This window comes from Cryptotermes secundus, unplaced genomic scaffold (assembly GCF_002891405.2).
Source record: "Cryptotermes secundus unplaced genomic scaffold, Csec_1.0 scaffold944, whole genome shotgun sequence".
NCBI classification, from domain to species: domain Eukaryota; kingdom Metazoa; phylum Arthropoda; class Insecta; order Blattodea; family Kalotermitidae; genus Cryptotermes; species Cryptotermes secundus.
The window spans coordinates 730363-753088 of record NW_019719375.1 but is presented as its reverse complement, the minus strand read 5'-3'; the positions used below and the strand labels follow the sequence as shown (position 1 = coordinate 753088).

At 42.0% G+C, this 22726-nt stretch overlaps 1 protein-coding gene and 1 long non-coding RNA gene across 3 annotated transcripts in view; one reads left to right on the top strand and one right to left on the bottom strand.

Moving 5' to 3' along the window:
* Positions 1-22726, bottom strand: part of LOC117282411 — a 136049-nt gene that overhangs the window by 83182 nt on the left and 30141 nt on the right. The gene's annotated exons all lie outside the window — the stretch shown is intronic.
* LOC111865437 (organic cation transporter protein) overlaps positions 1-22726 on the top strand; it is a 60498-nt gene that overhangs the window by 35870 nt on the left and 1902 nt on the right. For both annotated transcript variants that reach the window (XM_023853488.2, XM_023853479.2), the window contains exons 5-10: positions 348-502; positions 6634-6799; positions 15404-15560; positions 16453-16550; positions 18573-18787; positions 21468-21649. In XM_023853488.2, coding sequence (XP_023709256.1) covers positions 348-502; positions 6634-6799; positions 15404-15560; positions 16453-16550; positions 18573-18787; positions 21468-21649 — 973 coding nt within the window. The remainder of the gene's footprint in view (positions 1-347; positions 503-6633; positions 6800-15403; positions 15561-16452; positions 16551-18572; positions 18788-21467; positions 21650-22726) is intronic.

Sequence of the window (22726 nt, the reverse complement as noted above, 5' to 3'; positions counted from 1 at the left end):
AACTTCGCCGACAAGAGGCGGTCGCTCGGTCAGTATAGTTCGCTTGCGGACTACAGGCCATGGAGTTTGTTTTAATATACAAGTAATAGACGATGAGTGATAGACATATTAAATATTAAAGTCGCCGTTATGAAAGGGCACTGTATCCAAATAAACATAAAAGAATCGGTGCCGTCTTGTCTGGTAGATAACAAATAGCAGATTTCTTGAATGTGATTCTGTGTAGTAGAAAAGTAGCAGTTACGGAGTTCTGCTCAGAGCTCCTTGTACTCCTAGAAGAAATAGACTTCCACACTGAAGATTACGAAAGCATTTGAGAACATCCATTTTATTTGTCTGTATTACAGAGTTGGCAGAAAGACGACGCTGCTGGTGTCTATCGTGGTGACGTGCTTGCTGGGCGTCCTGCGTTCCTTGGCCTGGTGTTATGAGGCGTTTCTGTTCTTCGAGTTCGTTGTCGCCGCGTTTAGCGGTGGTATCTACAACTCTGGATTCGTTCTAGGTAATGTACAGAAATGTTTATAATCAAATTAACTCTCATCTTCCCCACAAAATGGCTCTTGCAAGCCTATTTACTCTTTATGGCTATATATAATGTCACACAGCCAGGTACCCTTTTCCGAAGACACGTATCCTCTCACACTGTACTGTATAAAGATCAGTCTACTACATGCCCTCCCATCTCATCCTCCTCGACTTGATGATTCCGAATATAATCAGAATGATCAAGCAGGGCAAGTAGTAAGCATGGGAGAGAAGAGGATTGCATACAAGATACTAATTAAACAAACTCCGTGGTTTTAGTCCGCAAGTGAACTGTACCGACCGAGCGACCGCCGCTTGTCGGCGAAGTTAGTGCCAACTTAAGCGGATAGAGGGTGTCGCATAGTCAGTGCAACGAATCCCCACGGCCGTTAATTTCGGTTTTCTAGACCGGAGCCGCTATTTCCTTGAAATAGCTCCCTAATTATCCTCACGAGGCTGAGTGGACCCCGTTCCAGACCCACTGCTTCTCAGAAAATCTGGTAGCGCCGGGAATGGAACCCGGACCTTTGGATCAGTAGCCAGGAACTCTGACCACTAGACCATAGATACTGATGGCAAAGCCAGAAGAAATAAACCACTAGGAGGATACAGTTGTAGGTGGGAGGATATTATTAAAATGGATCTTAAAGAAATAAGAAGGGGTGGTATATACTGGATTTATCTGCCTTTAGAATATGGACTAGTGAAGGGTTGTTGTGAACGCGGTTATTAAGCTTCGGGTTCAGTAAAATGTTAGGAAATTCTTCAGTAGTTGAGCGACTGTTGGCCTCTCGAGGACTCAGCCTCACGGAGTTCGTTAGTTAATGTGGCGCATTCCACATTAAGAACACGCTTCCCAAACTTATGGGCTATTATTCGCAACGACGTCACAATAAATCCTACGGGAAAGGTTTACAGTGTTTTTTTCAGGCCATAGACAAAAGTTTCCTTGACTTGCTTAGGCAGAAACCGCCGTCCCCGGCCATGTTGTTGGGATGCATCTCAGGCGCCTCCCTGATTACACGGCCCAGCCTCTTGGCCAGGGTAATAGCTGAACAGCCCGTCTGTCCTATACAGGATATCCCAGGAGGGAAGGTCAGTATTCTGGGAGGCCATACTATCGGTCATTCTAAGCAAAGAAGTGTATGTACATGAGTCCTATTCCAAACGGTTTCCGAGATACAGCTATTTCAGTGCACAGTACAATGTACCTCATATCCAGTGGGTAACGAAATCGGCCGGGGCGTGAAGGTGACCAATCACCTCCAACTAGTGGCCAGATCAAAGTATACTTGGATCCATATATCCACTTCCCCACACGTCATCATCCGTTTGTTGTAACTGTATCTGAGGTCCAAACATAACCTTATAAGGCCCCCCCCCACGAAAAAACTCGTCATACAAACGTTATTACATAACGAAAATATAAGGAACGTCACTATACGAGTGGGTAATTTCAAACGCCATTGACGTAGTGTACCTATAAATTGCACATAATTTTATGCATCTGTGCAGTTGATTCAGTCAATTGACTTTGTGAACTGTAGAATTCATCACTAGTTGCACTGTTAAATGCGAGTGTCAGCTGTCGTTTCGTATGCGAAAGAAATTAATATCAAGAGCAACGGAAAGTCGCAAAAATACATTTAGAATATAACATGCAGACTCACATCAAACTTGTACATCATTAAAATGACCAACCAGGCCCAATAACCTGACACGTCACTTCCTAAAATTTACTTGCCGAACCAGTAGGTATTGAAATTTCAGACGTGTCGTATAGTGCCTGTACCTGCAACTGCATTTGTTAAATAGCTGAGCATCTCATCTTGTGAAATGAAAAGAGACAATGGCAGACCCGACTTATGCGCCTAATGAGCAACATAAGATTATGCAGAGTGGCCATATAAGCAGTTGTGTGTGATAACTTGTTTAACAAAACAGGCGACCAGCGTGCATAAAGTGTTTCGAAATTGTACTTTGACTATCAACACGGATACAAAGGGGCACGCGATAGCGTAGTTTTTTGAGACACTGTGCTACAAGCCGGAAGGTCGCTGGTTCGATTCCCGATGAGGTCATTGAAATTTTAGAATAACCTAATCCCAGCTGCACTATGGCCCTGAGGTCGACTCAGCCTCTAACGGAAATGAGTACCAGAAATCTTCTGGGGTGTAAAGAGCAGCCGGCACTGAAGGCTGACAACCTCACTGTCATCTGTGAGCCGACTGTCTAGAAAACGTGGGAGCTTCGACGTCTCACGACCCTGTGGCCCTCTACAGGCAGTTACAGGGATAGCTTTACCTTCTTCCGATTCTTACTTGCCCGAATTCCCGTTAAATCAATTCCCGTCTATACACAGTCAAGGTTTTCCATAAAAATCCCTTCTAGTATCGAATGGTAATCATATAAGCAAATATAGACATAAATAGGAGTTGAAGAAAGTCGTCTTCTGGGTTTAGGCGCCGTGTATTCTTCGTTTTGGCCGACGTTTCGGAGGAACGTATCGCCTCCATCTTCAGAGCAGGTGAATGGCTTGGAATGCAGAGAGCAGTAGCTGTCTGCATTCCAAGCCATTCACCTGCTCTGAAGATGGAGGCGATACGTTCCTCCGAAACGTCGGCCAAAACGAAGAATACACGGCGCCTAAACCCAGAAGACGACTTTCTTCATATTCATCGCCGTGAAAACATCAAAACTTAAATAAATACGAGTTGTTTGTTATCCAATAATAGCAAATTTGATTTGTTTCATTCTGGTCCGTCACACTAACAATATTACAAATGACAAAACAATTCCGTCCAGTGTGACTGTTGAAGTTTTTACTACTTAACCTCTTAGCACCCTAACATGTTTCGGTCCTTATAGACCATCATCGGAAGGAACATCAATACTTTTAGAAACTACTATTACATTGGGATTTTTTTATTTTTAAAATACATGAATATACAACATTTGTAATATACACTTTATACAAAATCCAAATTTCTTACAACTACAGCAACTGTCCTTGATGCACTAAAGTTTTTTTAAAAAAATTTGTTATTTAAGTTAAAATTCTTTAACCGAATGGGTTCGTGTCCCTTGTCCTTTCGTTTTTCTTGATGGGGCCCAACTTGTGTAGCCTATCTTTCTTGGGAAGGTAGTTCTTGTTGTCGTCCTATGTTTGTTCGTAGCGTGCTGTGTTGCTTTTACATGTTAGGGTGCTAAGAAGTGAAGTAGTAAAAGCTTCAGCAGTCACACTAATAGCAACTTCAGAATTGGCCGTTCTAAAATCCTTAAAGGGGAATGAAGCTTCAAGTACAGACGGACTAGTTTGGTAAAGTGGTCTTTGGGGTCCCTTTGTCCCTCCTATTTAGATAAAAAGGTTCTGGGGACTGAATCGACGGTGCTATAAGCGTGTCAATATAATGAACCAACATCAACAGTTCTCTCAAGCCAGCTGTAACCGTGTAGGAGTACAGGAAGTACGAGTCCGTTAAAGTCCGCTGGCGTGTAAACTGAACCAAACCAGCGTCGAGGCGCCCAGACATTTTTTGTAATCTTCCTTTCGTCGCTCCTTTGACTTATATACAAAATGAAACCCTGTCGCATTTTTTTAAATCCAGCATCTACCACAACTGAAAATTATCCGAACAGTTGTATACGCTTAGATTTCAAGGTGCTGAGGTCCATACTCACCACCAAGATGTTTCAGGTTAGACAGTTTGGAACAAACACAAAATGTAACCGTTCTTCCGACTATAAGTCAATGTATTGACGTCTATGCATCAAGACGAAAGCGTGGAGAACAGTGCCATACAGTGGAGCTATTAGGGATCCACATGAGTGACAGTAGGGCCGAATTAACAGCTGCGGGGGGTCCCGATGCAATAAAAATATTGAGGAACCTATCGGTAAAAACAAGCTGAAGTTATGACAGTTTTTTTCCTCTTATTCTTTATAGTAACGAAAAATAAAAACAATCGTTTCGTGATTTTAGAGAAGTCACTGTCTCGATATCAATCACAGCGGCGGCGCGGTGTAACGCATGAACCGTCTTCCTCTGCTCGAACACTGGGATCACGGGTTCAAATCCCACTCAAGGCATGGATGTCTGTGTGTGTTTATTCTTCGTTTGTGCTGTCCAGCGTCTGCAGGTGACGGGCTGATCCCCCGTCCAAGTAGTCGTACCGATTGTGTAAAAGATCAAGTGACTGAAAAGCGGTCAAGGTCCAACAAAAGGGCTGTAGAGCCATAGATAGATAGATAGACAGACAGACATAGATAGATAACATCTGTGCATCCCCCTTAAATCCGACCTTGAGTGGCAGATTCCGTATTTCCTGAAATTCCTCTTCCAACACATATCCACCATTCACGCAGTGTCTCGTTGATTACGATATCCACAAAGCCGAATTACTTCTAGACGTCCATCTTGTTCACAATGGCGCTCACAACGTTGACAGAGGGAAGCATGGAAAAAAACTATATTGTCATGCCATGTGTTGCGATGATGCATGGGCAAGCCGACCTTCAGCGTCACGGATGCTTCAGTACAATGCGATGACGGGAAATTGTCAGTTATGGGGTCGGCTTCAACAGAAGCTATGAACAAGCAAACGTCAACACAAAGACATTACGTCATTAAGCGCACGAAAAGGAAAAGGAAATAAACGTGCTCAAAATCGTGGTAATCATAGTCACAGACCATGAGAATACTTCAGCGACTTGCATAAGATGTCATATGTGTGATAGTGGAGGGTTCAGCGGTATAGTTATCATTATGCTTCGACTTTTCGCTTCGAAGTTTATGCATTTATTTACATACAGTAGATCTTTATCCTAAAGGATGCCAACACACGCTGAATATTTTCGCAATAAGTAGTGCTGCAGAGAATATCCGGACATCACAGCACGCAACAGATATGCCAGATTTGAGGTTTTAACGACGGTGACTTTGAAGAATGCCTTCTGGGATGTGGCGCTATGTAGATATTATGTAAACCGGCGTTAGGGAGACGGCATTCTTCAAGAACAGATAAATTACATAATCTGGAGCGTCACAGTCTTTCAATTAATATTATACGGCAATGACATGAAGGAGAATGAAATGTGAGACGCGTAGCACGCATGGGAGGGACAAGAAGCGCATATAAAATTTCAGTCAGAAAACATCAAGGGATTCTAATTAATTTCTTGAGGTGGTGTGAGACTGAGTCCACTTGGTACGTTGGCCACTAATTGGCCAATTGTACCAGCCCCGGATGATAGATGATGGTGTGTGTGAAGCAGTCGATGGAATGAAAATTGACAATGGAAACCGAAGTAGTGGGAGAAAATCTGTCCCAATGCCACTTCGTCCACCACAAATCCCACATGACCTGACTTGGGATCGAACGCTGGCCGCCCCGTTGGGAAGCTGGCGACTAACCGCCTGAGCTATGGCACGGCCAGATATCAAGGGAAGAGACTATTTGGTTAGACTTAGAAGTAAAGGGGAGGATAATATTAAAATAGTTCTGAGAGAAATATGACCGATACGAACCACCTAACCACGCAGTCAAGTGGGTAGCTAACGTGCATGGTATTTGGGAGGTTCAGGGTTCGAATCTTGGCCTGAAGACTGGCGTTACTGAAGTGGAATACAGCTTAATGGAATGTTATGTGGTTATAGGCATGGAGCTGGTTGGTCGACGGGCTCTAGTTCGGAAACCCAATGTAATAATGGAATGCAGCTTTCCTGGCTACAGATCCAGAGGTCCGGGTTCGATTCCCGGCGCTACCACATTTTTTCGGAGAAGTAGTGGGTCTTGAACGGGGTCCACTCAGCCTCATGATGATAATTGAAGAGATATTTCAAGGAAATAGCGGCTCCGGTTTAGAAAACCGAAATTAACGGCCGTGGGGATTCGTTGCGCAGACCACGCGACACCCTCTATCCGCAAATTTTGCGCTAAACTTCGCCGACAAGCGGCGGTCGCTCGGTCGGTATGGTTCACTTGCGGACTGAAATTACTGGAGTTTGTGTGTGTGTGTGTGTGTGTGTGATTATAAGCATGGAGCTAGTTTGTCCACGGGCTTGAGCTCGGAAACCCCATGTAATAATGAAATATTGTGTGGTTATAGGCCTGGAGCTGGTTGGTCCACGGTCTCGAGTCATTGGAGGATCTATTATCAGCTGCTTTTATTCGGCTGGCATGGTTCTTCTGTCAGCCGTCGCCATGTGGTCGAAGAACTGGCGGATATTGCAAGCCATTTATGCACCAGGTTTAATCTGCATCATGTACTACTGGTAAGTACCTCTGTGCTTTCCAGCAGTTTGGCACAAGCCATAGCAATACTGACTTGTACCCCGTTCAAAACTCAGCCGGGGTACCTCCTATCCTAATTTGAGATTTCTCGTACTTTTCCTCGGTCCTTGTAGGCAAATGCCAGGTTAGTAGTGTCTCTCTTCGCATTCGTTCCCGCACGCTATCCTCTGCCATCTAATCACTGGCTGCTATATGGTTTGTTTTGACATTGTCGTTAAGTAACTGCCTCTCATTGTGAAGCGCCGCCGGAAAGCACGTTTACATAGGACCTGTATCTTGAACTGACTCACAAACTCTTCTGTAACGTCATAGTAGTCTTTCACGCATAATCCCCATGTACACCAAGATGAGCTGATCCTGGCTCCGATCCTCATAAAAGTGTCCTATACGATTGTTTAGTCGGTATAGCCACTGGCTACGGGCTGGATGGTCAAGGGATCGGAGATCCAGTTCCGGTGGGAACAAGAATTTTCACATTTTCATGTCTTCCAGACGGACTCTGGGGCCTACACAGCCTCCTATCCAATGGGTACCTGGGGCTCTTTCTCAGCGGGTAAAGCGGACGGAGCGTGAAGCTGACCATTCACCTCCAACTACTGCCGAAATCAAGAAAACGTGGACATGTACGTCCACTCCCCCATACGTCTTCATGGCTTAGTGCTTAATTAGTTAAGCACAAGGACAACTTTATGTCTACCCGTACTTGTTTCACTGCTGCTTCATCTGTTTCGAGCGCTGTAGGACCACAGATTTTAAACTGAGAAGGATGTGGACAGAAGACTGGCTGCTATGCACACCAGATTGAAAAACATCCTCTAGAATGATAAGTGTCTCTCAGTCACAATGTAGAGATACAGTTTACAAGCCTTACAACGAATTCGTTATATTGTCCATACCTAAGATTCTAGAGGTCCCCGGGTCGATTCCCGGCGCTACCAGATTGTCTGAGAAGTAGTGGGTCTGGAACGGGGTCCACTTAGCCTCGTGAGGATAATTAAGGAGCTATTTCAAGGAAATAGCGGCTCCGGTCTAGAAAACCGAGAATAACGGCCATGGGGATTCGTTGCGCTGACAACGTGACACACTATCCGCAAAAGTTGGCACTAACTTCCCCGACAAGCGGCGGTTGCTCGGTCGGCATAGTTCGCTTGTGGACTACAGGCCACCGAGTTTTATAAAACTGTTTATTCATTTGTTGCTCAACGGTGCTGTTTCAGTTGCCCCAAATGAGATGGGAGAACAGTTCTGAATGTTAAATAGGTAAGGAAGGTTTGTTTTAATTGACTAATTCAGTATTCTCTCGGGGAAGCAGGATATCCAGTAAGCAGGTCGACGTTCGAACCCGGTGCTTACTTACTTACTTCATGTTTAAAGTGCTACCGCCACAAGCCAGCAAACCAGCTCAGCTTATGAAGCAATATCATAGCGATAATCATATTGTTTTGAAATAGATTACAAGTTGAAACGAGCTTTGTTAAAATGTCCCTGGGCATAATTAAACACTATGCCACGAAGACATATGGAGAGTGGAGATATTGCTCCATGTATGCTTAACCTCGACATTAGATGGAGATGGGTGGTCAGCTTAAACCCCCGGAATATTTACGCCCAGTATCCAGTGGATATGAGGCTTGGTGGACATCAGAGCCAAATTAGTTGATGTGGATAAAAGATAAATATCTTTCAATGCCAGGAATCGAATGCACATTCTCTGGCCGTGGAACGTATAACCTAGTCATTGCACTGACTGAGCTATCTCAAACTATACATTTAATTGATACACCGGTGTTAAGTTAGTTGTTGAGAACAATGGGTAATAATTACGAATTTTGAGGGAGGAACATAGACTGAGGGTGTTGAGAATATTTGGACCTAAGAGGGATGAAGTGACAGGAGGTTGGAGGAAACTGCATAATGAGGAGCTTCATAACTTGTACTCTTTTCCAAGTATAATTAGAATGCTCAAGTAAAGGGGGATGAGATGGGCAGGGCGTGTAACACGAATTGGGGAGAAGAGGAATGCATATAGGATATTGATGGGAAAGCAAGAAGGAAAGAGACCACAGAGAAGACCAAGACATAGGTGGATGGACAATATTAAAATGGATCTTAAGTAGGATAGGATGGTATAGATTGGATTGATGTGGCTTAGGATAGGAACCTCTGGAGGCCTCTTGTGAGCACAGTAATGAACCTTCGGGTTCAATAAAATGCTGGGAAATTCTTTAATAGCTGCACAGTTGGCGAGTGAGTGAGATAAGTTGGAAGTAATGAAGTATATATAAGGGAACCGACATAACCAAGAAAATTGGTTCAGACGCTAATATTTATGACGTATGTTCGGGAGGTGGCGGCTTTTGTGGTTTCACTCAGTCCCTCAAGGCACAGGCCTTGATAGTACATCAAATCAGGCTGAGACTGTTTTCTTCCATACACCTGCTACTTCCTTATCCACCAGTCATATCATTCGACGCTATATGAGCTACTGACGGTGAAGACTGACCGTGAAGACATATGGTGAATGGAAATATAGCTTAAATCTTCTTGACCTCGGCACTAGATGGTAGTGAGTGGCCAACTTCACGCCCCCACCGCGTTACCTCTGTGGAAAGATCCCGGGGTACCCATTGGATATGAGGCCTGGTGGACCGCAGAACCGTTCTGGGCGCTGTGGAGAAGAGAAAATCATGCAAAATCGAACCCGGGGCGTCCAGCCAGTAGCCCTGTGCTCTACCTACTGAGCTATATCCCCATACTTAGTATAGTCGTGAGAATAAACAACATTTGTCTCCATGAAGATCCTTAAGACGCTGATCTGTGCGGTGGAAAGGTATGTTTCCTGTACAGCCGTTAAATAAACAGTTAAAAACAGAAATGTGGAGGCATGCTGCATTTTCTAGTGTCGCTTTCGGCTATACTGACAGGTGTGTTGAGTCGATTTCTCAGCTGTAACGCGACCGCGGCGTCAGTGTGCCCACTCACCTTCATCAAGCGCCGAGGTTAAGAATGGCCCAGAGATATGTCCACTCCCCCACACGTCTTTATGGCGTGATCATTCATTAAACACTTAGTACATTTTATGTTCACCATAAAATGTCTCAATTGACAACCTGGGTTTACTCCCAGGTTAGGTATTGTGGGATGTGTGGTGGACAGAGTGGCACTTGAGCAGTTTTTATCCTAATATTTCTGTTTCCCCTTGCCAATTCTCATTTCGCCAAATGCTCCGTTTCTCTCATATGTTATCTGCATCTAGTACAATGGAGCCTCAGTCTCACGCGACTCTGAGAATAAATATACCACACAGTGGCAATGACGGTATGCTAACTCAGCCATCTGCTGCCCGGTGGTTAGCACCATCTGCTTGCGCGACTTCAGTAAAATGAACTGTCTTTGCGCAAGACCTGTCTGATGTCGCCATAACAACCGGACACGACAAACCGGTATCCAGTTATGTAAAACTTCACTGATATGGTCAACATCATGCACAAAATTGATTTCTTAATGAATGTGTAGAATAGTTTAGAGACTTCATATAGACATCCCTTCATTTTTATTAGTAACGTTAAGTGTTCATAAGTACCGTATTTACGCATGTATAGGCCGCACATTTTTTGCCAAAAATTCAAGAGGAAAACTGGGGTGCGGCTTATATTCGAAATATTCGAAATCACACTTCATTTAAAAAAAAATTATATTCATAATTAGTAATACAGGGTGTTCTACTCCTGAAATAATATTCCAAGAAAATTATTTTTTCTATAATTTCTGTCTGAAAAGTGTGCTGCGGCCTATACACGCAAGCGGCCTATACGTGCGTAAATACGGTATTTTTGCGATATCAGCAATATTATTGCTTTAATATGTATGAACTAAATGGCGATTCCTTCTTTCACGGATTTCTCAACATCACTATTTCGTGTAATTAATTTCAGTGACAAATTAAGGCTAGTGTAACACCCGCTGCGAATTCAGTGGGAGTCTCATCATGTTTGTATATACTTCCGTACCTTCCCGTATTCATTTCCAGCGCTACATGTTATCGAATGATACGTCGAGGTCGACATTTAACGCCATATCCCACGAATAACACGCAAAATAATTATTCGTAAACCGTCTCCTTAATATGATATACTACACTTCACATACCTGCATCAATATGTTATGAGTTGTCACAGAATAGACACGATAAACTCAAGCACTCACTCTTTCGTTACCAAACATACACGTATAACGTTCATGCCACGTGTTAACGCTCTACAAATTGTTGCTATGGTAACCCGAAGCTGCGTAATTTCACTGCTTTCAACTTACAAAAATGTTATATGAGAGAGAAGGGAAGAAAGAATGGCTTTCTCTGGAATTATATACAACCAATGCGATTCTTATATTAATACCAAGTGAAGAGGAAGAAGTGAGGAAGTTTTACGATCTGTCGCAAAACCCGTAAGAAATGGGAGGAGGGGGGCAAAGCCGTATTATAACCCCAGATCCTTCGAAGACGGATGCAAAATGCAAATGCCCACTATGTTGATTAATGGCGTCTTTCCTCGATTCTAATATTGAGCCCTATTACATCATAAATAAACATGTTTAAACTTGTCACTAATTAAATATGTGCACAGCTATTTGTATTGTAAGACACGAAAGCTGCAGGCCTTCTCAAGAATCGCTGCTCTTTTACGTATCCATCAGTTCCAGAGGATGAGAATTACAATTTCTATACGAATCTGTTTCACGAGGTGTATTATGAAGCCTATATCGACGAACGGCTTTTGAGTTCTATGAGACTGGACCTGTATCATGAAACTGCGCGAAATACAAAGAAAAACTGTTCTTATGATATGTTGGAACAAAGAATGACTGCGTCTTTCAACGTCATTGGCTCTTGTTCAAATGTTGCATTCACCGAAGCGTGCAGCATGAGCTGGGCGAATGCCCTAAACTCGGGACAAGGATAGAGGTGTGTTATATTTCAGACCAATCCCATGACTTGGATAGAAAGGCCAACATGCATTATTTAGGACGATGTCTATTTCAGTGAAAACGTGTAGGAGTAGGAATCGCATGTCGCATGCGTTAAACACGGCGGGAAAACTGTACCTCCAATTCGAAGCACACATAAGCCTGTTTTCAGTATATAATTTTTCTTCATTTTGTCACGTATGAGGGGTTCATGACGAATAGTAACGGGTTCTGTATTGGATTAAAAAAGTAAAGCTATCCCCTGTAACAGGCCATGAAGGCCCATAGGGTTGTGAGACGTTGAGGGTCCCACATTATCTAGGTAATCGGCTCAAAGGTGGCGGTAAGGTTGTCAGCCTTACGCGCCGGCGGCGCTTTACTCCCCAGGAAAATTATCTAATTAGTTCCTGGTGCTCATTTCTGTTAAAGGCTGAGTGAACCCCAGGGCCATAGTGCGGCCAGAAGGATTAGGTCAATTGAAAGAAATCCCGTGACCTCATCGGTATTTGAACCCGCGACCTTCCGACTTGTAGCATAGTGCCGGATGGTTGGATTTATTGACACCTTCTGTTACAATTACAAGCAATTATAACAGCTCACAATCAGTGACCGCTTAAGACTCGCTCCATTCCTTACTGGACTACGAGCGTCTTCTCTTCCACTGTGACGAATGAGGAATGAAGAATCACTTGCGACTAAACTCAACTCTCTTACGACTGACTTCTCAAAGTCAAAGTCACATTGCGACTGACGGTCAGTCAATCTGTCTTGGTGTCGCGCCCCAGCTGAGGCTCATGACCAGATGTTTCTTCTTATATGAAAGTTACTGCCCTGTCCATTTGGGGCACCCTCTCTGACGAGAGGTCGGGTCTGTCATTTGTCAGTCATAGTCCGTATTAGTAAGTCCATTGTCAGTATTTACTTATTCATGGAGCTGAGCCTTTCTGTAGGAGCCGCCAATTCTGCAGCTACTCAAGAATTTCCCAACATTTTATGGAACCCGAAGGTTCATTACCATGCTCACAAGTGCCCTCCACTGGTCCCTATCCTGAGCCAGATCAAGCCAATCCATACCATCCCATCTCTCTGAGATCCATTTTAATATTGTTCACCCACCTACACCTTCGTCTTCCCACTGGTCTCTTTCCTTCTGGCTTTCCAACCAATATCCTCTACGCATTCTTTGTGTCCTCCATTCGTGCTCCACGCCCTGCCCATCTCATCCTCGTTGACTTGATCATTCTAATTATACTTGGAGAAGAGTACAAGTTATGAAGCTCCTCATCAGTATTTACATATATTTACAAATTTAATCTTCATTCTTACTTCTATGTACAATACATGCAAGGCCTCTGTCAGTCCAGGTGACTTCTCCTCTGCATGGCACCTTATATAGTCTACCAGCAACCGTGGAAAATCTCCGTTGCCTGTCTGTTGTCACGGAAACTTGCTTACCAAACTGTGGAAAAGTGTTTGGCTAGCAGTGGACTTCCACTCTGTCTCCACTATTCTGGCTTTCAGGCGTCATGTCTCAGTACCATTAAATGTGTAATTTCGCTGGTACAGATCTTGTGTAGGATATGGAACAGGCTGAATTCATTACTTCAGGATCGGCCATCTTTTGGTTGCTGTATCCTAACACCATTCATATGGCATATTTATATCTTGAATGAGCATTATGCCTTTTATCATATGTGAATTGAATTACACAACACCCAGGCGACAGAACCTTAAATAAGCTATGGCCTCACACTCGCGTAGGGTGTGTGTGGCTGTTTGATCTTCTTTTAGGCATCTTTCGCAAATAGGACTGTCTGTCCGTTCCATTTTGAAAAAGTGTCCTTTTAGGTGACAGTGTCCTGTAAGTAGCCCTGCCATCCACCATAACTGATTTCTGTTTAAACTTAGCAGTTCCTTCCTTGGGTCTTCCGGCAAAGGGTTCTTGTATGAGCCCTTTTGCCTGTCTGAGTCCTGTTAAGGATTCCTAGAATTTTTTGTTGTTTCTCTTCATCCAGTCCCTGACAAGTTTCAAGTTTATTTGGTAATTGTTAAGTGTTTTAATTGAAGCTTGACTATTTGATAGATGTTTCTATATTTCCTGTCTAGATTCTCGACTGTGCATATCTTGATGGCATGCACTTCTTCTGCCTGTATTGCCCAAAGCTAAAGCTAAGCTTCTGCCTTGTACCATAACCATACACACCAGCCCCAGTACCTTTGTCTGTCTTGGAGCCATCTGTATACCAGATTAGTCCTCCCTTCTTACCAGGCTAGACCCCCTTTTTCCATTTACTTCTGTCAGAGAATCTGACTGAAAGGTTTGTCATAAACATGTCTTGGTCTCATTCTGTCAATCCCTATTTGCAGGATGTGTTATTTTTCCATGCCCTGAGTCATCATGTATGCATGTCCAAAACCTTTAGATTTTGGGTTATATTGATTGCAGCATGCCCTCAGCTTCTCCTTGGAGGGAGTCCTTTTTTAAGTCCTTTGAACCTGGGTTTTTACTACTGATAGCCATTTACGGTCCCACTTGTATTGGGTATCAAAAAGGTCACCACTTGCAGCGCTCCATACAGATGGAAGGCATGAATACAGCTGGGTGCTGCTCGGTGCCCAGAGGTGATCCTTAACAACAATGGTTAAATTTCATCCCAATGACACGATGCCTCACACCTTGGCTTAGATGGACCATTGCCCTCTTTTCAGATGTTACCCCTGTGTGAGGAGGATGCCAGGGTTGGCTTTTGGAGGGGATATCGTTGGATAAAATCTACTGTCAACCACTGTGACTGACATTTCGAGATTTTTCCTTGATCTTTCCAGGCCAACCTAGTAATCTTAAAATATAGCCATTCATAATTTTACACAGAGATAGCAACAAATTATGCACAAAATATGGTTCATAAGTCAACAGTTACAAATATGGTGACAGTGAGAAGCTTTGAAGTGAAGTTTGAAAAAAAGCAATGCAGGCAGAATTTGTAAAGGTGATAAGTTCTTCCCTAAAAGAAAGGAAAAAAAAAACATTATTATTATTATTATTATTATAGTTGCTAACAGTACAGAATGTGACTGCTAGGATTGAATCGCGTTACTATCAGCCTTCTTGAGAAGCCGCCAGTCATGCAGTTACTCAAGAACTTCCCAACATTTGATGGGACCTGAAAGTTCATTACCATGTTCACAAGAGCCCTCCACACACACACAAGCCCATGAATTAAATCCTAATTTACTCTAGGATTATAAAGTTAACATTACCTAAACATGACTTTAGCAGTACACAATTTGTAAGACTGGCAGTCTATATTAGGAAGCTACACTGTTTTATGCCTATTATTTGTGAGATCAATGAAACAAATACAGAAAAAGAAAATATATGTCCTTTAGCATGAAATTTTGAACATGTAATTTGGATCATAAGTGCATGTGGTGTGTATGAATTGTGGAAAGTGTCGTTTTGAACATCTGTGCTGAACAGAAATGGAAATAGGGAAATGTTCATGGCCTCTTGGGATTCTGTTACAACAATATCTTAATGTAAGCAACAAGTGAGACTCTTTAAGATCTTCAGTCAAGTTTTAATGTATTCTGTGATCATTACGTATTCTGTGTTATAGGATCCTGCCAGAATCCGTCAGGTGGCTTCAGTCCAAAGGAAGGACCGCAGAAGTTAAAGCAATTATGTTGAAAGCAGCTAAAATAAATGGGAAAACCCTGTCTGATCATGAATTTAGCAAATTTGAATTATCACCTATCTCAGAGAAGACGGAAGAAGTGAGTGACTGCTACATTTTTAAAAAGTTTTTTTTATAAATCTTTTTTAATTGTAGTGATGATACAATTCTGTTAAAACAGATGGGTAACATGACTGTTATATGATCCTCTTCCACGATAATGAAAAGCATTTCAGAAATTGAAGTTGCTTGTTTTAAGTTAGAGAATTGATAACGTATAATTTTCTGAAGCTTGAAATATTTCTGTCAGTCTGACTTTGCGTTCCATTTTTCATCATCTGTGTGCAACATTGGTTAATATTGTCACATCATTTTTCTGTTTATTGTCACTACATGTTTTGCCATAACCAGCCATCATCAGGTGTACAGGTTATTGTGGTGCAGGACTGCTGCTGCTGACTGTAATGATCCTTCATCACAACAACCTGTACACCTGATGATGGCCGGTTAGGCCGAAACATGTAGTGACAATAAAGAGAAAACGACAAGAGAATATTAACCAGTGTTGCACATAGATGGCAAAAAAGAAGCAGAACACAAAGTCAGATCTACACAGTGCAACATGATGCTTCAATTTAATACTAATATTTCTGTAAATGTTAGCATACTTCCCTTTCCTTAAAGAAAAATAGGGGGGCACAAGTGCAGTGACCAGTTGTTTGTCATGCAAGTAATCTTATCAGTCAAGAGTTCAGTGTCTTCAGAGCTGTGTGAATAAATTCATGAAACATGCTGATATAAAGCTGATGCAACTATGCTTAATGTTCCTCCATTGAAGGTTAGCGTTCATTTAACATTTAATTTCGCTGATCCAAAGTCTACAATTTGTGTTGAATTTCCTCCATGTAAGATTTTTGTAAATTTAGTGTTCAAATACAATGCTCCCCATTGAAACCTTCAGTAGATGTTTTATTATATTATATATCTTCCAGGAGCAGCCTGTACAGAAGAGATCTCACTCCGAAGCTTTCAAGAAAGTATTTAAATCAAAAATATTGCTGTTCAGGCTGGTTAATTGTGCCTTCAGCTGGTAAGTGTGGACACTTTTTAAAATATGGTAGCTGAAATTTTTCAGGTCATGGTGTTCTGTGTCAAAATTTTACAAATTTTTTGGAAGATGGAACTGTGATGAGATTGCAATATTGTCGTACAGTTTCCTGTTGAGCACAAGGATCCTCTTCACATGTCTTAGACTGAGATATGCTGCCTAATATTAGAAATAAACTGGTAATGTACAAGGTGGTTCAAATATGACCAGGACTGATTTTTTTTTTAAAAACCGTAATTGCCAAACACTAACTTGCACATGTCAGTCTTCAACATACTCCCCTCTGGTCAACACATTTTTTCCAACGTTCTGGGGAAAAAGGCTTGTGGTTGGCGGTGTATCCACTCCCAAACAGTCTGGATGATGGCCTCCTCCACAAACAGCATGTCTTGCAAGTCTGATTTGAGCCTTCCGAACAGATAGAAATCATTTGGGGCCAAATCAGGACTGTACAGCGGATGTGTCAGAAGGTTCCGTTTCAATTTCCAGAGGGTTTTCATTGTTGTTTTGGCCATATGGGGGCGTGCATTGTCTTGAAGGAAGGATACCCGCTTTCCACCTGTCTTCCGCTTGGATCGGAACTTTTCCTTCACGTCTATTTCCAGGAGGTCTGAGTAATAAGCTGCAGTGACTGTTCTGGCATCTGTCAGAAAGTCTACATGGATAACCCCCTGCCATTCCCAGAAGAATATTGCCATCACTTTTCCTGCTGAACGGCTCCTGCGCGTTCTCTTGGGTTTGGGAGAACTGGTATGCCGCCACTCGCATGATGACTGCTTGGACTCGGAAATGAAGTAGTGCACCCACGTTCATTGGTCGTCACTGCAGACTTCAAAAATGCATGACCATCTTCAAACTGCTGTAGGAGACAACTGGCAGCTTGCATATGCACCATTTTGTTCACGTCCGTCAAAGTGCGTGGTACCCACCGTGCATTCACCTTGCGATAGTGCAGGTGGTATTTCACGATGTCTTCTACACTACCAACACTGATGGACATCATTGCTCCAAGTTCCTTGATAGTGATGCGCCTATTCTCATGAATAAGCACGTCTGCACGATCAGTGTTTGACTCGGTGACGGACGTTCGCAGCTGATGATCCTGCAGTTCATTCTCCACGCGCTCTCTGCCCTCTCTGAAGCAGTTACACCACTCAAACACACGGGTCCATGAGAGACACTCTTCCCCATACTGTTGTTGGAGTCTGTGGTGAATTTCAGGGGACGGGACGTTTTCTCCGAGTAATTTGATCACAATGTGTTGTTCCACGCTCCACGGTACCTTCTGTTCACTCATCACTTTAGCAACTCCCAGACAGGACTGAACAAGTTCTAACCCGAACAGGAGGGAGGGTGGAGGTTGTGGCTTCACACTCTCAAGGTCGCACGGCTGGTGCGCAGTGCGGCTTGTTTACACACAAATCAGTCCTGGTCATATTTGAACCACCTTGTAGTTCATGTTATGGCCGAATAAGCCCATATCCAAACTTTTGACATTTCTTATAGATGTAAGTGGGTGATTCAAAGGCATTTACACATTTAATGTAGCCAAATGGTTAGATGAGTCCTATTTACAACAGAATAGGAAATATTTTTCAACTTTTCACTTCACCCCATGTAGAACCTCATTGTGTAGCATGTACCTAGTTTTGGAGTTGACACCAAATTCTGAAAATCGGTTCCCATTTTTGGTCATAACCGATATGGTTCGTTCCCCATAAAGGAAACAGAGTGAAAATCTGTAATGAAGGTTCATTAAAGACTGGATGTCATTCAAGAACGTTTCTATAAATAGTGTAATGGAATTTCTTTTAAACACAGTAAAGTCATATCAATATTATGACAGATACAAGAAGAATCAGTGTTTGATGCTTGCCAGAGATATCAAAGCTGCAATCACTGACATGCTTCCAAAATGGAACTAATACATATAGAAAAAGAGTGACGTCATTGTATGTTATTTTATACACCATTCTGATGATTGTACTTTCTCTTAATACACAGGATCACAAACTCCTTTGTGTATATTGGATTGTCACTGTCTGCTGTATCATTTGGAAGTAACAAGTACTTAAACTTCATGTATGTAGCAGCAGTGGAGATTCCAGCTTATGCAGTCACACCAATCTTCTCTGATAAATTTGGCAGAAGACTTTCTTTGTGTGTCTCATTTCTAATTGCGGGTGTTTGCTGTGTTGCTTTTGCCTTTGTACCAGAAGGTGAGGAAAGAAATGCGTGTCTAGATTAAGGACTAATCACCATTCACTTTCTCATTGCTTTTAAAAAATCAGCCTATATTCAAGAAAATATATTTAGTATTGTCAGTAAAAGCACGACATTTGAGCCCCTAAAAAGCTGGCAGTACTGAGGGGAACAGATGCTTTCTCAACTAGAATATTTAAGGATCCATAAATTTAAATTAACATCCTCAATTAATATGGAAACCTTTTTGTTATTAAGGCATCAATGGCAGATTTTTTAGGAGTAAGTATCTCATATATCACAACCATCAGCTGATAAAATAATGTCTACCTCAGTAACTTATGAAATTGGTGAACAGTAAAGGTAAAAACGGTAAAGCTATCCCTGTAATGGGCCGTGAAGGCCTGTAGGTTTGTGAGACATTGTGAGATCTCATCAGGAATCGAACCCATGACCTTGCAGCTTGTAACACAGTGCCTCAACTAACTACGCTGCTGTGTGCCCCTGGTGGAGAACAGTAATCAGTGACATCTGCAGGAATTCTGGCTCTCCCCATGAAATATGAACAGTTAAAGTTGTCCCTGTGCTTAACTAAGTAAGAACTACGCCATGAAAGTGTATGGGTGAGTGGATGTATAGATCCACATTTTCTTGACCTGGGTACTAACTGGAGGCGAGTGGTCAGCTTCACACCACTGCTGCTTGTGTCTGATTTTTATTTGAGGTACATCCTTCGTATCCAGTCTGTCACCAGTTCTCCAGTTGGAAAATGTTTCATGGTTTTCTTCACTTCCTGCAGGTGAACACTGGAGCAAGAAGTTAAAATAGGCTCCCTCCCTAATCCCTTTTAATTCATGATTAATCACAATCCAGATATTGTTTTGGCAATACTTGACCTGAATAGTTGCAGTATCATAAAATGCTCAAAGAATCAAATATATTAACACTGCCATGTCTCTAAGTCTCTGTATGGCACTCTTAACAGTTATCATCAGTTTATCATGGATTTGTATTTAATTTATTATGGCTTGAGAAGATGGACACAAGGTAGCTGAAAAAAGGCAGTAATTGGACACTTTCTTGACATGCAGAGCTTTAAGTATTGGATTTTGAAGTGATTCAAGTTACAGAAACAGGACTCCTATTACACAGTGTAATTACCCTTGCCCTTAAAGTGAAGTGCAAAACAAAAAAAAATCTTTAGAGCTGTTCTAATAAATAAGGTAGTCTAAAATAATGCCATGTATTTTTGGTGACTCGCTGAGACTGATACTGGTTGCTCTATGCTGATATTGTGTGTATTTGTTCTGTTCCACCTTCCTGCTGATGACTGTGTCATAGCTGATTATAAATATTACACATTCACTGTCATTCTGTGTGACAGAGAGTCAGTCTGTAGTGGCTATTTTTAAATGTGAAGAGTTTCAGTTTCCTGTCATCATATTTTTTCTCTCTCTGAAGCAGATTGAAACTCTTAATAGGTGAGATAAATGTAAAATGTGGCTTTCAGAATTAGCAAAACACTGTAGGAGATTCAGCACAACTCTGAGGCCTAAAGAAGTCCTAAAGAAATCTCACCACCAGCAACTGGAAGTTCTCTTTCTATAGTACAAGTCATGACAGTAACATTCATGGCGCACATTGCCCATAGTGTTGTCTAAATTGCATAGGGTGTCTTTAAATAAATTCCACTGGGCTGCCATGTCTTTCTTAGAACTGTCTATCAGCAGAATGTTCCTTGAGCCAAACAACATGATTTGTCATGGTGATAACGGATGGGTATCGAAATTTTGCTTTCTGTTAGGGAAAACTGCACTTCACTCTTCAAGTCGCGGCAAACATTCACGCGGTTTTCTCTTTGGTCATCTCTGAGCAAGCGAGGAACAAATTTTGCAGACACCCGTCTCATGTGCAAACCTTCGGTTAAAATTCGCTGGACCGTGCTCCACGAGATGTTCGTTTCCTCAGAAAGTTGGTCAATGGTCTTTCGACGATCTTCATCAATTTCACGCACACTCTTTGTTCCTTCTGGTCTGCCATCTCACTAATCGCCAAAGGGTTGAAACAGGAACGCACACAACAGAGCACCACAGACAAACCACTTAGCTCAGACTGACGCCAGCTCACTAACAGTCGCGGGAGACCCCCTGCTAACACCACCTAGCAGCACAACTCGTAACTACAAAGCATGCGTGCGCAACAGGTCGTTTCCGGTTATTTTTGGGTCCCCCCTCGTATATGAAGTGCAGTATTCACGGGGAGATTAGAATTATAATATGGAAAACAAAGAAGTTCTAGAAGACCTTATGGCATCTGTTTGCTTCAGATATTTGTCCGTCTACCATGTCATTCCAATCAGACCTAAAAATTTATAATTAAACAATTTAGTTATTATTTCTGTGAATAATTTTCACTAGTACAGATTCTGGCTGCATTATATTTGCTTAATATTGTCTAAAATTTCTAACTGATGATAATTTAATTCCCTTTGAGGATCACAGATGATTAATTATTTGATATTCAGGCGTTTTAAGTACTTCTGATTGTCGTTTAATTGGCTCCATAACTGTATTATAAGCACCGAACTATCATACTTTAATGTTTAGAGATCTTTCAACTAAAGCAGTATATATTTATTGATACAGCTCATGGAAGAAATTGTAATTCATAAAATATTTCTTTCTGTTGACTTAACAGATTATGAGACAGCAAAACTTATTGTGTTCCTGGCGGGAAAGTTTGCCATTACTGTTGCCTTTACGGTGATATTCGTGTTCACTGCTGAGCTCTTCCCAACCGAGCTCCGACATTCAATGCTTGGCACTTGCTCAATGCTGGGACGTATTGGTTCCATTATTGCGCCTCAGACTCCACTCCTGGTAAGTATTCTATTTCTCTTATTTACATTACAGTGGAACCTTCATTCATATCCCTCAATTTACAATTTTGCTTCATTTTTCGCATAGTGGGGGGGGGCCCAGCTGGGTCCACTTGACACGGCAGCCACTGATTGGCCTATTGTACCTGCCCTGGGTGATTATGACGATGGAGAATTTGGTGGACTGAAGATAGGCAGGGGAAACCGAAGTACTTGGAGAAAACCCACTCCAGCGTTACTTTGTTCACCACAAATCCCACTTGACCAGACCCAGGATCAAACCTGGGCTGCTGCAGTGGGAAGCCAGCGACTAACCACTTGAACTATTTCTTCATATAGGTTCAGTTTAAATGCTCTCGAAGTCAGTGATCTCGGTGTTCAGTTACCTCCTTTAAAATTTTCCCAAGTTTATATTCAAATCCATAGCTCCCCAAAGAAAGCGTCAGTGGGGGTTTCACTGTAATGTGTGTTTATGATATGATGATGACTGCATAATTTTGGGAACAGTTGTCAATTGATCATTCTACAAGGCAGAACTGACAAGCCTAGTGTGGCTTCATTCCAATGGAAGTATGGGATTATACCTGCATTAGCACATCCAGAATATTTCGCTGTACCAGTAAGAGACAGGATAATTAGGAGTCTTATTACTTTGTTCCCACCTTGACAATTGTAAACATAAAGAACAAATATAATTTTAATGCAGTAGTTAATGTATGGCCAGTATTGTTAAATAATAAGTTATGATTAACTGTGGTACTGAATCTATACTAAAAGTTCCCAAGAAAATTTAATCTTGGTTTATATGGTTAAATGTAAACTGCAGTTTCAAGAATGCTGAGATTAAACTGTAGCAGTTTTGTTTAATAAATGGCTTGCTGTACAAAAAAATAGTGCACTAAAAATACAGATCTCATTACCATGTACAATTTTCAATTTATAAACATCTTCAAAACAGATGAATAACATGATGAATCAGATGAATGAGTATTTCATACAAAATTCTGTTCGGAAAACCCGAAGGGTCAGAAACTACTTGGATATTTAGATGAGAGACAATATTAAAATTGATCTTGGA